We start from the raw sequence: 14502 nt of genomic DNA, 5'->3' as shown, positions 1-14502 counted from the left end.
ATAGTAACGCACAGTGACATGGAGAAGTAACTTTAATCTGAATACTGATTTGGAAAGATTAACGCGTTAGATTACTCGTTACTAAAAAAAGTGGTCAGATTAGAGTAACGCGTTACTAAGTAACGCGTTACCGGCATCACTGGTTGGTGGTTGGTTGTATTTGTAGTTATGTTTAATAAAGTTCACAGTTAAACTGTAAAATATCAAACCTCAATTACATTTCTTTGTTGTAAGGGTTTGATAATGAAATGCCAGGAATTTTTGCCATTTTTTTATGTATGTGTCAGCAGCTATATCCATCCATCCATCCATTTTCTTCCGCTTTATCCGGAGTCGGGTCGCGGGGGCAGCAGCTCAAGCAAAGCCCTACTCAGCTCTCTCTTCACCACGACGGTCCGATACAGCGACCGCATCACTGCAGACGCTGCACCGATCCGTCTATCGATCTCACGCTCCATCCGTCCCTCACTCGTGAATAAGACCCCGAGATACTTAAACTCCTCCACTTGAGGCAAAGACACTCCACCGACCTGAAGAGGGCAAAGCACCTTTTTCCGGTCGAGAACCATGGCCTCGGATTCGGAGGTGATGATTTTCATCCCGGACGCCTCACACTCGGCTGCAAAACGCCCCAGTGCACTCTGAAGGTCCTGATTTGACGAAGCCAACAGAACCACATCGTCCGCCGCAAACAGCAGAGACGAGATTCTGTGGTTCCCAAACCAGACCCCCTCTACACCCTGGCTGCGCCTAGAAATTCTGTCCATAAAAATAATGAACAGAACAGGGTGACAAAGGGCAGCCCTGGCGGAGGCCAACGTGCACTGGAAACAGGTTTGACTTACTACCAGCAATGCGAACCAAGCTCCTGCTGCAGTCGTACATGGACCGGATAGCCCTTAGCAAAGGACCCCGGACCCCGTACTCCCAGAGCACTCCCCACAGGGTGCCCCGAGGAACACGGTCGAATGCCTTCTCCAGATCCACAAAACACGTGGACTGGTTGGGCGAACTCCCATGAACCCTCGAGCACCCGACGGAGCGTGTAGAGCTGGTCCAGTGTGCTGCGACCAGGACGAAAACCACACTGCTCCTCCTGAATCCGAGGTTCGACCATCGGTCGAATTCTCCTCTCCAATACTCTGGAATAGACCTTACCGGGGAGGCTGAGGAGTGTGATCCCCCTATAGTTGGAACACACCCTCCGGTCCCCCTTCTTAAACAGAGGGACCACCACCCCGGTCTGCCAATCCAGAGGCACTGTCCCCGATCGCCACTCAATGTTGCAGAGGCGTGTCAGCCAAGACAGTCCCACAGCATCCAGAGACTTAAGGTACTCAGGACGGATTTCATCCACCCCAGGAGCCTTGCCACCGAGGAGCTTTCCAACCACCTCGGTGACTTCTGCCTGGGTAATGGATGAGTCCGCCTCTGGGTCCCCAGTCTCTGCCTCCTCTTTGGAAGACGTGACGATGGGATTGAGGAGATCCTCGAAATACGCCTTCCACCGCCCAACAACATCCCCAGTCAGAGTCAACAGCTCCCCACCCGCACCGTAAACAGTGCCGGTGGAGAGCTGCTTCCGCCTCCTGAGGCGTCGGACGGTTTGCCAGAATCTCTTGGCAAAGGCCGACCGATAGTCCTCCTCCCAGACCCGAGTTTTTGCCTCTGCGACTGCACGGGCTGCGGCATGCTTGCCCTGCCGGTACCTGTCAGCTGTCTCTGGGGTCCCACCTAGCAACAAAGATAAGTAGGACTCCTTCTTCAGCTTGACGGCATCCCTTACTTCCGGTGTCCACCACCGGGTTCGGGGATTGCCGCCGCGACAGGCACCAGAGACCTTGCGACCACAGCTACGAGCAGCCGCATCAGCAATGGAGGTGGAGAACATGGTCCACTCGGACTCCATGTCTCCAACCTCCCCCGGGATCTGGGAGAAGTTCTCCCGGAGGTGGGAGTTGAAGACCTCCCCGACAGAGGGTTCCGCCAGTCGTTCCCAGCAGACCCTCATGATACATTTGGGCCTGCCAGGTCTGACCTGCTCCACTAGTTTGCATGTGAATATTACTGGATAACTCTGTTGCTTTCTCTGCGTAAAGCACTGTTTATCATATCAATGGACAACAAAACGCACAGACCATTTGTATATATTGTTCAAAATGTGCATTTTTGTTTATTGTTTGAACCTTTTTGTTGTACAGACTTTCACACAAGACCTCAAATTACCTTCATAAAGTGTCAAAACAGTTGTTTATTATAGTTTGCTGTGTGTTTTGAATAAATGTGTGTGGAAAATTATTTTTCGCTTTATTTTTTCCTTGCCTATTTTTGATTGTAAACCTTTATTACACTTATAAAACACAACAAAAACATATATATTCTGAAAGCACAGGTTGTCCTGATAAAAGAGACATAAAACTTGATTGTGGGATGCAGGGAGAGCTGTTAACAGCAATAATAAAACATTTATGCCAGGCGAGTGAACTGTCCAAAAAATGCCCTCGGACCCCAGAGGGTTAAAGCCTGACCGTTTTTTTTTTTTCACACCGTGTTCAGACTCGGACCCACAGCCTGACGTGCACCTGTTAAATCAGACACAAACAGCTGTGATTTGATACTTTTCTGCTTTTACTGCTTCGTCTGCCATCATATTATAACAGTATTTGCAGTGCGCCGCCGATTACAAATGGATCAGAAAAGTTTGCACATTTACAGCACAAAGTTGGTAAAAGAGGAAATTGTACAGCTTAGCTTTGAATAGGAGGTGATGATTGTAGAAGGAAAAGCTTGTTGAGGGTCAAATTAGTCCAGAATAAAGCATAAACCAGCGACGGAGAACTTTAAAACTGTCACACGTCATTGCATGACACAGAGCTGCAGAAGCATAAATCAGGCTTTAAATTAATTAAATAAATCATCATAAATTGTAAATTTGACAGCTTAACTATTTTTATATTTATTTTGATAGCACCTGTACCTGGATGTGTTGCTGTATGTGGTTAAATGATTTTAAAAAATATTGAAAACATTAAAGGTTCAGCACAGTTGGAACCAATATGGCGCCATGTTCTGAGTTGACGCCACTCTCTCAATTAAGGCACACTAACAAGTACCCACTACCCACCCACCCAAGATGTGCATCATAATAAAGCCATTTTAATTTTGGGGTCACAACTATTATATGGCAAAACATTCTAGTTTCACACCTAAATTATTTTGGTGTGAACATTTAGTGCCCCCTACTGGTTTTATGGTGATCCTGCCATGTAGCAGCCCTTACTGGTAGTTTGACACATCTGGTGGGGTGTCAGATATGCCCTCGCAGGCATTTGGTTACTGGTCCACTGGCGCGCATAAGTAGCAATCAGTTGAATCCTCCATTGGAGGGATGACATTTATAAAAAAAGAAGAATCTGAAAGCAGGGAGAAAAAGATCAGCTGAAAACATTACTCTTTTTCTTCAGGACTCTCTGGGGATCAGAACAGACAGACTGGCAGATCTTCCATCCTCTCCTGCTCACAGTTTAAAGCCCTGAAGCTACAGCACCTTTGTTTGGGTGGAAGAAAAGCAGTGTGGGCGGTTAGAGGATTTCTGCAGCATTAAAACCAAATGGCAGATATGAGAAAAATCCTCAGTCCTGCTTCTGTTCTGCAAGCGCAGTCTGCTTTAATGCGATAGATCAGTAGGCCGAACGCTGTGCGGCCGTCTAATGTGTCAAAGTCCTCATCCCACATTGGGTGAAAGTGCACGTAGAAAAATGCCACAATTTAACAGAAATAACAGCTATCAAAACAACTCCTGTGGGTCAAGGCGTTGTGTGCTGAATGTCGAACACTCTCTTTGTAACCGATAGTCAATTATGTACCGTGGACGGCCTACAGTCTTAAGGTTTTGCCTTCTAGTCATGTCAATCAGTAGACAGCAGTGTTTGGCAAAGCCAGTGTCTTTGCAGGAGAACAAAGGTGGAAGTCTTTAGGCTCCTGGTGCTTCCTGTCTTACTGTATGGTTGCTCAACTTAGATGCTAACCAGTGACCTATAGGGAGACTGGAATGAGGAACTTCAGCTACGGCATTTTGGCCATGTGGTGCTTTTCACCGGGCATAATCCAACACGCAGGTGCCTCAGTGTTGAGATCCCCAGCAGCTGGAGAAGGTCAAGGACACACCCACCTTTCATCTGGCTGTGGGGATGAACCTATTGTCTTGACTTGATTTGAATTTGAAGGGAGTTGGTTCAGGTGTTGAGGTGGTTGTGGACATCGTGGCACATGTGTCACCATCCCTGTATGAGAGCCTCCAAAATGATGACTGGAAGAAACACAACATCTTTCTAGAATAAAAATATGCATTGAGATGTACACACGTGCTGTACTTTTGTAGAGTGTATCAGTACAGTTATATTGTATTGCATTGTTGATGCATTTTGTCTCCACTCTGACAGTTATGCAGCCTTCAGACCAGCCCTGACAGGTCTGATTCTTGCTTAACAAGACCATGGAGTCCTCGTCTGAGTCCCAGCAGGAGCCTAGCAAAACCTTGGTGAGTCACCATGTACTCACCTGTGCACATCATGGCATTAATTTATGGGGTTTTCAGAAATCTGTTGGTTTTAAGGCGGGTATAGTGCTTACTTCTTCTTGCTCAACCATGCTTGACCTATTACGCTGCAAAAGTGAATCAAAGTGGTTATTATTTTAGTAGTTATACAGTTATTACCTGTCCTTCACTATCTGGCCTTCTTCCTAAGTTCCAGTGAACACATCATATCAGCACAGGGATCTTTAACTGACCTAATTTCATGTTCCATATTGTTTTAGTTCTAATTCTCATGGCATTGACATTTTCTGAAGAATGTTCCTGATGTAAAACATACCTATTTTTCATGTGTGCTGTATCCAGGTGTCATTTTTTTTGTTTTTGTTTTCTTGGTGTCAGTCTGAAGTGTGTCAGTCAGGTTTTACACATCTCCTCTGAGATGGTTTGAATTTATTATATATGAATTTCTTCTCTACAAGAGTCAAGACAGAAGTCAGACTACCAGAGCAAGAATTTTGCGATTAGAAGCGAAACGTCCTCGTGTCAAGCAACTCAGTCCAGTCAAAAATTCAAACTTCTCTACTATGAAGGCAGCACTCATGGGGAAAGTTATTTTGTCAACTGAAAAACTACATTATTTGCTGCCTCCCAGGAAACCCATGAATATAGACAAAGGTGTGGTGAAAACAAGCTCAAACCACTATAGAAACAGTGAATGCAATATAGATTAGGTGTCCGGCCTCTTTATCGTCTTATCCTGCATGACAACTCGGGCAAAATTTGATTTTGTTTTAATTTCGTGATATACGTGAGTATGTCCCTCTGTAAACATCTGGGGAAAATGACGGATAAGATGGTGGCGGCGTAGTGCATTCAAATTGTGTCCATACTACTCGCTTACTTAACAGTTGGTACTATGTTCTCACCAACGTTGAGTAAGTTTTCGCATGCATGGTATACTTCTCGCTTTTATGGAAGGAGAAGCTATGTTTTGTACTATTGACGGCTAGAGGGGGGGGTCATACATCTGTTTAAATTTGGTTTAATAAATATTTTGTTGAGGGCAATCATCTGGATTTGGGTATATGGTGAGAAAAACTGCCAAACCACTCAAGAATACTCATAAGTATCAAACCAAGCAAATTTATACACTATTATGTCCATTCACTTGCAATTTTATAATATAACCTCAAATTTGTATCTGCTTCTTTAATAAATGGGAGTCGTGTAGCTGTGACTAATTGCTTTCAACATCAAAAAAATGTATGTGATTTAGATTAATTAATTACATACCTAGTAATTAATAATTTTTTTAAATTGCCTGACAGCCCTATAATATACACTACAAACTATTGAATTTCATAAACGAGTGCACTTTTTAATATGATGCAACTAAATAATCAGTTTTATAATAATTAATTAATTATACTTTTAGCTGCAAGGCTCCTGGAGTGGATGAAATCCGTCCTGAGTACCCTAAGTCTCTGGATGTTGTGGGGCTGTCTTGGTTGACACGCCTCTGCAACATCGCGTGGCGATCGGGGACAGTGCCTCTGGATTGGCAGACCGGGGTGGTGGTCCCTCTGTTTAAGAGGGGGACCGGAGGGTGTGTTCCAACTATAGGGGGATCACACTCCTCAGCCTCCCCGGTAAGGTCTATTCCAGAGTACTGGAGAGGAGAATTCGACCGATGGTCGAACCTCGGATTCAGGAGGAGCAGTGTGGTTTTCGTCCTGGTCGCGGCACACTGGACCAGCTCTACACGCTCCATCGGGTGTTCGAGGGTTCATGGGAGTTTGCCCAACCAGTCCACATGTGTTTTGTGGATCTGGAGAAGGCATTCGACCGTGTTCCTCGGCGCACCCTGTGGGGAGTGCTCCGGGAGTACGGGGTCCGGGGTCCTTTGCTAACGGCTATCCGGTCCCTGTACGACCGCAGCAGGAGCTTGGTTTGCATTGCCGGTAGTAAGTCAAACCTTTTTCCAGTGCACGTTGGCCTCCGCCAGGGCTGCCCTTTGTCACCGGTTCTGTTCATTATTTTTATGGACATTTCTAGGCGCAGCCAGGGTGTGGAGGGGGTCTGGTTTGGGAACCACAGAATCTCGTCTCTGTTGTTTGCGGACGATGTGGTTCTGTTGGCTTCGTCAAATCAGGACCTTCAGAGTGCACTGGGGCGGTTTGCAGCCGAGTGTGAAGCGTCCGGGATGAAAATCAGCACCTCCAAATCCGAGGCCATGGTTCTTGACCGGAAAAATGTGCTTTGCCCTCTTCAGGCCGGTGGAGTGTCCTTGCCTCAAGTGGAGGAGTTTAAGTATCTCGGGGTCTTGTTCACGAGTGAGGGACGGATGGAGCGTGAGAGACGGATGGAGCGTGAGATCGATAGACGGATCGGTGCAGCATCTGCAGTGATGCGGTCGCTGTATCGGACCGTCGTGGTGAAGAGAGAGCTGAGTAGGGGGGCAAAGCTCTCGATTTACCGATCGATCTACGTTCCGATCCTCACCTATGGTCATGAGATTTGGCTCATGACCGAAAGAACGAGATTGCGAGTACAAGCGGCCGAGATGAGTTTCCTCCGCAGGGTGGCTGGGCGCTCCCTTAGAGATAGGGTGAGGAGCTCGGTCACTTGGGAGGAGCTCGGAGTCGAGCCGCTGCTCCTCCACGTCGAAAGGAGTCAGTTGAGGTGGCTCGGGCATCTTTTCTGGATGCCCCCTGGACGCCTCGCTGGAGAGGTGTTCCGGGCACGTCCCACTGGGAGGAGGCCCCGGGGAAGACCCAGGACACGCTGGAGGGATTACATCTCTTGGCTGGCTTGGGAACGCCTTGGGGTTCCCCCAGAGGAGCTGGAGGAGGTGTGTGTGGATCGGGAGGTCTGGGCGGCTTTGCTTGAGCTGCTGCCCCTGTGACCCAACTCCGGATAAAGCGGAAGAAAATGGATGGATGGATGGACTTTTAGCTGCACTTCAGTTTAATCAATTGTACAGTGACTCTCCCTTGGTAGATTTCATATCTCATATCTGTGACTTTCTCTGTTACACTCACATGTACAGTATAGGTGACTTTCTTCCTGTGCAGGTTGTTCCCTGCCTCTTTCCCAATGGCCGCTTGGGATAGGCTGCAGATCCCCGGCAACACGTAATTGGAATAAGCGGGTATAGAAGATGAATGAATCATTCACTAAATGCTATAATACAGGGGTGGGCAATCATGTGCCATGAAGGGCCGAGACACTGCAGATTTTCCTTACAACCAATCACCTCAGCAGGTAATTTCATTAATGATCACTTGTTTCAGCAGGTGATTTCATTGACGATCAGGTGTTTATGTTCAGGGGAGAAGCTCATCAGCAATCCACCTGCTGAGGTGATTGGTTGCAAGGAAAACCTGCAGTGTCTTGGCCCTCGCTGCCCACCCCTGCTATAATATGTGCAACGATAGGGCTATGAGTCACCTTCAGGCAACAAACACACATAAAATCCCACTTCTCCTCTCCGCTAACTGCAGTCTTGCCCTTTGATTTCATCTTCTTCATAATCCCCGCAACTCATTTTTGCACCAAGCAGGAGGGCAATTATGACTGCGGTGATAACGGCGCTGGAATCTCTCCTACAGGCTTCACCGCACAGTCATGCACAATAGGAGTGGAGCACAAAGCCCTTTCCTACTTCTCTCTATCTTGAGTGGGAGTGAGTTTTAATAGCACTCCTGCTCTGTCATTAGTGAGCGCTAATTTCTCACCCCTCCTTACCCAGAGCCTATTTCCAGAGCTGCATAATTTAAATGCTGATGCATGGATCAACTTTTGGATGTGTGTCGACATTCCCCTGCATGTAAACATGCAAAGACAGGATGAACAGTGATACAAAATACGCTTTCAATTCAGTGTAACAATACAAACCAGATATGATGCAGCTTTGTATTGGGATTATTTCATTCATTAGCGTGTGGTAGTATTGACTGGGGCTGCAACTCATTTTTATTTTCATTGTCGATTAAACTGTCGATTATTTTTCCAGTTAATCGATTAATTGTTTCGTCCATAAAATGGCAGAAAATAGAGTGGCAGAATAGAAAGAATTAGCAGAAACCAGAAAATATTTAATTCAGTCTATATATTAAAAGCTAAGTGGCCTCTGTGTGTACATGGAACAATATGGGGTCTTTATTGTTGCATTTTTCATTTCAAAATTCTCAACACATTCTCTATTGGTTACAGGTCAAGGCTGCAAGCAAGCCAGTCAAGTGTCCATACCCTCTTCTTTTTCAGCCGTGCCTTTGTAATGTGTGCAAATTGCAAAATGCATGTTTTGTATTATTTTGTTGAAAATGCATGGATGTCACCTTGAAGGTGGCATGGTGCTCTGATCCAGGCATTTGGACTTGGTGGATATTTCTGGATCGTCTCCAAGTCAGTTCAATCAGGTCACCTGGAATTGCTGAGTACTGTGAAGACATTTTGCTCTTTATCCAGTAAAGCTTCATCAGAGAGGCTCAAATATTTACCCGTTGTGGGGGTCACTGAGGTCACAGTGATGTAATGAAAGTTAAGAGTCATTGGTCACCAGAGGTTACTTGAGTTCAGTTGTGAGTTGCTTTTGGTCTGAGTTTCATTTGAGGATGGATGAGGACATTCTTTGAGTCTGTGCTGCGGATGACAGGATAGAAATTACAGGAGGGGAAAAGGTGATTGTACTGTATATAATTTGTTTCATTGATACTATGATGGATATAAATGAAAGAGAAAATGAGGCTTGTGGATTGAGTTTGTAGGTTGAGAACTGAGGTGTGCGGCAAATGTGGATCACACACTTTGATCTAAAGTGGGATTTTTTTTTTTTTTTTTTTTTACAGATGTGATTTTTATCACTAGAAGCCAATTGTGTTTTTGATTATAGTTTCCCCAGCTTTTGCTTCAAATCCGTATTGGTGTATTTTACGTAGGCATATCACGGTCTGGTATTGGTTTAGTCTTTAGACCTCTAACTGCAGCAGATGCTTTCTTCCTGATTAAAATGGAATGCAATGAGCGTGCACCTTTCTCATTCATCAGCAAACCACCTGTGGCGAGACTCCAGAATAGTAAGTGTGTCGCCGCTTGACTGCACATTTTGCGTGACCGCAGCGCCGGGATGGTGAGGGACGTGCACCCTGGACTCTATTGGCTTGCTGACACATCCTGCTGTTTGCTGAAAGCACCCGCTGCTAGAAAGGACAGCTGCCAGCACCAGCCAAAAAGCTTCAGGGAAACATGCCAGGTGTCTGCCACTTCTTCTTGCCTTCCTTATTGCTGACATTCTGGAGACGCTCCAGGAAGGTTCGCGTCCCTTCCCCCTCAGAGCTTCATCCCATTTTAAACATCCAACATCTTTTAATTTGCTGTCAATTCAATCAATCAATTTTATTTATATAGCGCCAAATCACAACAAACAGTTGCCCCAAGGCGCTTTATATTGTAAGGCAAGGCCATACAATAATTACGTAAAAACCCCAACGGTCAAAACGACCCCCTGTGAGCAAGCACTTGGCGACAGTGGGAAGGAAAAACTCCCTTTTAACAGGAAGAAACCTCCAGCAGTACCAGGCTCAGGGAGGGGCAGTCCTCTGCTGGGACTGGTTGGGGCTGAGGGAGAGAACCAGGAAAAAGACATGCTGTGGAGGGGAGCAGAGATCAATCACTAATGATTAAATGCAGAGTGGTGCATACAGAGCAAAAAGAGAAAGAAACACTCACTGCATCATGGGAACCCCCCAGCAGTCTAAGTCTATAGCAGCATAACTAAGGGATGGTTCAGGGTCACCTGATCCAGCTCTAACTATAAGCTTTAGCAAAAAGGAAAGTTTTAAGTCTAATCTTAAAAGTAGAGAGGGTGTCTGTCTCCCTGATCTGAATTGGGAGCTGGTTCCACAGGAGAGGAGCCTGAAAGCTGAAGGCTCTGCCTCCCATTCTACTCTTACAAACCCTAGGAACTACAAGTAAGCCTGCAGTCTGAGAGCGAAGCGCTCTATTGGGGTGATATGGTACTATGAGGTCCCTAAGATAAGATGGGACCTGATTATTCAAAACCTTATAAGTAAGAAGAAGAATTTTAAATTCTATTCTAGAATTAACAGGAAGCCAATGAAGAGAGGCTGTCAGTTGCATTGTATGTATGCCGTCATGCTGATGACCTGCTGTTAAAAACCAGCAGAAATCAGTCGTGCAGACAGCTGGCAGTGACTTCAGAGAATCTGTGACCATTTCTTGCAAAGGGAATGTAATCGAGTTAAACACTCACTTCATCTTCAGCGTGTTCAATGGCTCAGGCATTTTAGTTCTGCTGTGTGGGAGCAGTGAATCGCCAAGTAGTTGTACTGACTGCTTTTACTCTCGTTTTGCTATTTCAGTCAAATATATTGAATTATCATACCTCTTACGTTAAAAGTGACCTTTTCATTGCCACTGGCATCAGGTCATTCTGGAATACCTTTAAAATAAACTTGCTAATGCTTGAAACAATCTTGGTAGAGGAATCTATCTGTGCAAACATTTTAAGTGTTAGGTTTTTTTCTTCTTTATTATAAAGTGATGCGTTTTCAAGTGCAGCTTTGGTGATGCGTTCAGTGCTGCCGTTAAAATCTGACAAGATTGATTCAGCTGCACCGATATCATGTTGGGGGTGAAAGTGTGAACTTTTTCTCCAACACAGATTTCAGTTAAAAAAAACAAAAAACAAATAATGAAATTGTGTTGGAACATTGGTTTTCTTCTATTCTCAACAGTGCGGCCGACTCAAAGTCTTGTCAAATCCGCCCCGTTATCACATACAGAGCACTATTTTATCTCTGCATTTTCCACTGAAAACAAAATCAGAAGTAACACCGCCAACAACAGCAAACACTAAAAATGAAAAAAAAGATGGAAAAGGAGGAAAAATAAGTCCAAAGAAATGACAATATGATATATACTTCTACTACTAATCTACTAAGTAGATTTCAAGTATCGGCAAGTACATTTCAATAGCATGCCAATCCAAAGGCACCCAGAAAATGTAGAAAAGTGTGTTTGTAACTTTACCTCTTTTCATTTTAGGATTTTGGAAATAGTCCCCCTGCCAGTAAAATAACATTTACAGTCCTCCTTCAAAAGTATTGAAATAAAGTCAATGATTTATTTTTGTTCTATAATTTAGAATAGGGGTGCACCAGTCAGTGTTTTAAATCGCTATTGGTGTGGTATTAACCGTAATTACTGGATTGGATATCAAGAATAAAATAAAATAAATCCAATCCAAGTCTGCTGTCGCACATCTCTGCCATGTGGGCAATAAATCTTCCTTTAGAGAAGTAGAATGTTTCTTTGAATTGAATAAATTGAATGAACTGTTTCACAGTTTGAGTGGACGTTTTGTTAGATGGCTACATTAACAAAGTACACCCAGTCAAACATGTTTATGAACAGAATATATGTTTCATAACTGGGTTAATGGTATCTGATTGGATTCAGCAGATACCAAAGATTCCTTATTACCTTATTACAAAGATACCTTGTTATGTTTTTACCCTTGTTTGTGTGATTGTGAACAGCCTGTAGCCCACAATTTTTCATATATCATTATGAACATTTCACAGAGGATTCATAACCTGATAAGCAAGAACTAATTCAATTTTCAACATTATAGGTCAAAGGTTAAAGTCAGTAAAAATCTTGGAAAACTGGAAAAATCTCTATCCTTTAACATTGAACGGATTTTCAGAAATTCCTAACTCTATCAAAAACAATCAAATTTCTTTCATATTTGAGAGTGTTATGTAGGATGGTATCTATCAACTGACAAAGTTGGTCTGCATCTGATCCATATTACAGAGCTTTTGACAAGAGCTCGTGTACAAGTTAGCTTTGAGTTTGTGGAAGTTGGCGTGCACACTGACATCCGCGAAATGTCTTGTAAATAACTCCAGAGCTGTTATCAGGTTACAAAAACAGCATTTTCAGTTTTAACAGTGTTTATTTCTCAATGGCTTTTACATAATATATGACAGAGGTTATATTTACACACAAACAAAAAGTTTTGCAGGTAGCTAGACCAGCCTGTGACATCACCACGCTTATGTCCGCAAAATGTCTTGTAACTTCAGAGGTGTTATTAGGTTACAAAAACAGCGTTTTCAGTTTTAGAAGTGCTTATTTCTCATTAGCTTTTACATAATATATGCAAAACGTGTATAGAAACATACAAAGCGAAGCAGTTTTGGGTACACCAGCCACTGATGTCACAGTGCAGCTCTACTGTGATTGGCTGTCACCCCGTTACTCAAAACAAAAACCGGAAATAACTGAAAGAGAATGTGACATTTTAACCTCTTAAAATAGGTCAAGGTTAGCCATCATTGAACTTGTCCAAGGTCTGTGTCCCAAGAATGTTCCTTGTGAATTTGAAGACCCTGGTAGTAATAGGACTGGACTTTTGCTGAGCACGGATGGACGGACGCAAAGCTTTCGCAATACCCAATGGCCATATTTGATGGCCTTGGATAAAAATAAAAGATTTCTGACTAGGAGGGCTACATCCAAGGAGCCGATCCTCAAATCTATAAACGCCACACAACGTGACAGTCATAGTCTGTGGAACAAAGCAAGAAGACAGAGGTGCAAATTGGCTCCTGCTCACTCTTTGGCAGTGAGAATCCCAGTTTCTGTAAGTCGGCGGTCACACTGGGGGTGCTGCTGACAGAACTGAGCTGGCTGCGTGGGCTGATGAGACAGTCTCATCACTAAAGTAAATCAAGTTCAAGTAAACAGGAAAAGGCTGCCTTCAGCTTGGCTTAGAGTGCGGTTCAGGCCTCATATGTCTGTCCGAACCAGACCTGCGTCCAACACAGTAGTGACCGTACCTGACAGGTATTTTTGTGATTCTGTCCAAACCCAACCCAAACCAGACGCTATTAATGTCTGTGTTATTTCCATCCTAAACAAATCCCTACAAACAAGAAGAAAGCTATTCCATCCTGTATTTAAATCTTTTTAATTAACAAAAACAAATGTTTGCATCATGTGAAGCAGACCTGTTGGCTACCGGAGCACACAGAGTAAATAAAGTCTTTTAATCTGACATGTTGCATCCTTTCACCCAGATTCATCATCACAGCCTGATGAAAACTGCTATCCACTTAAGACACTCATGTCTTGGAAAACAATGTCTGGAAATACTTTAATTCCTTATTGTTGGAAATTGCTTGTGAATAAATGCAGCATTTTTAAAGAAGTCCCTCGATTTTATAATATGGTGCTCCGACTGCGTTTCTTAGCTCAATGCCAACAAAAAGAAAAAAGATGTTATTTTAAAAGCTGAAAGGCCTTTCTGCAATATTTTATTAACATCACAGGGCAACATTTATTCATGATCAGCATTCACCCCAGCCATCTGTTGTCTCTTCAGTACTTTGCTAGTGATGAAAATAAATCTTATTAATGATCCACCAAGACAAAAAAATGAAAGTATGATAATTACACTGTCAACAACAACAACATGCCATTCATTATGAGCGGCTGAGCTTCGAGAGGCAGACATTATTATTTCAGAAAAGTTCCATATATGCTTTGTCTTTGTGCTGACGTGACTGAACCCGACCCAAACCAAAGTATCATTTTGAAATATTTGTCCGAACCCAGCCCAACCCGTCAGGTCACATCGGGCCTGGGTCAAGTATCCCCTCTCTAGCATAGCTTCAGTTTCAGAATCTGAAAGGATACAGAAAAAGGCGTCAGAGTGACTTTAGATGGCTTGTGAACAATTTAGTGCTCAGAATTAAAACTGCAGTGCGTAAGAGTTACTGTCATCTAGTGGTGAGGTTGGAGATTGTGTGGTGCCTTCACCTGTCACAATTTTGTTTTCCTTTATGTTTTAAGTTTTTTTTTTGTTTTTTTTTTTGTTTTTTTGCGACAGGGATTTATGTTCCATATGTACATATGATTCTCCACTTTGCACT

At 43.8% G+C, this 14502-nt stretch overlaps 1 protein-coding gene across 6 annotated transcripts in view; it reads left to right on the top strand.

Annotated features, from left to right (window-relative positions):
• Positions 1 to 14502, top strand: part of osbpl8 (oxysterol binding protein-like 8) — a 110208-nt gene that overhangs the window by 28025 nt on the left and 67681 nt on the right. For 4 of the 6 annotated variants that reach the window (XM_034163277.1, XM_034163276.1, XM_034163283.1 and 1 more), the window contains one exon: positions 4443 to 4540. In XM_034163277.1, the coding sequence (XP_034019168.1) occupies positions 4443 to 4540 (98 nt within the window). Of the gene's footprint in view, positions 1 to 4440; positions 4541 to 14502 lie in introns of those variants that run through there. The other 2 variants (XM_034163278.1, XM_034163279.1) reach the window with 2 other exon arrangements.

Source organism: Thalassophryne amazonica, chromosome 22 (assembly GCF_902500255.1).
Source record: "Thalassophryne amazonica chromosome 22, fThaAma1.1, whole genome shotgun sequence".
Taxonomy (NCBI): domain Eukaryota; kingdom Metazoa; phylum Chordata; class Actinopteri; order Batrachoidiformes; family Batrachoididae; genus Thalassophryne; species Thalassophryne amazonica.
Note: the sequence above shows the minus strand (reverse complement) of the source record. Positions and strands in the feature narration are given on the sequence as shown.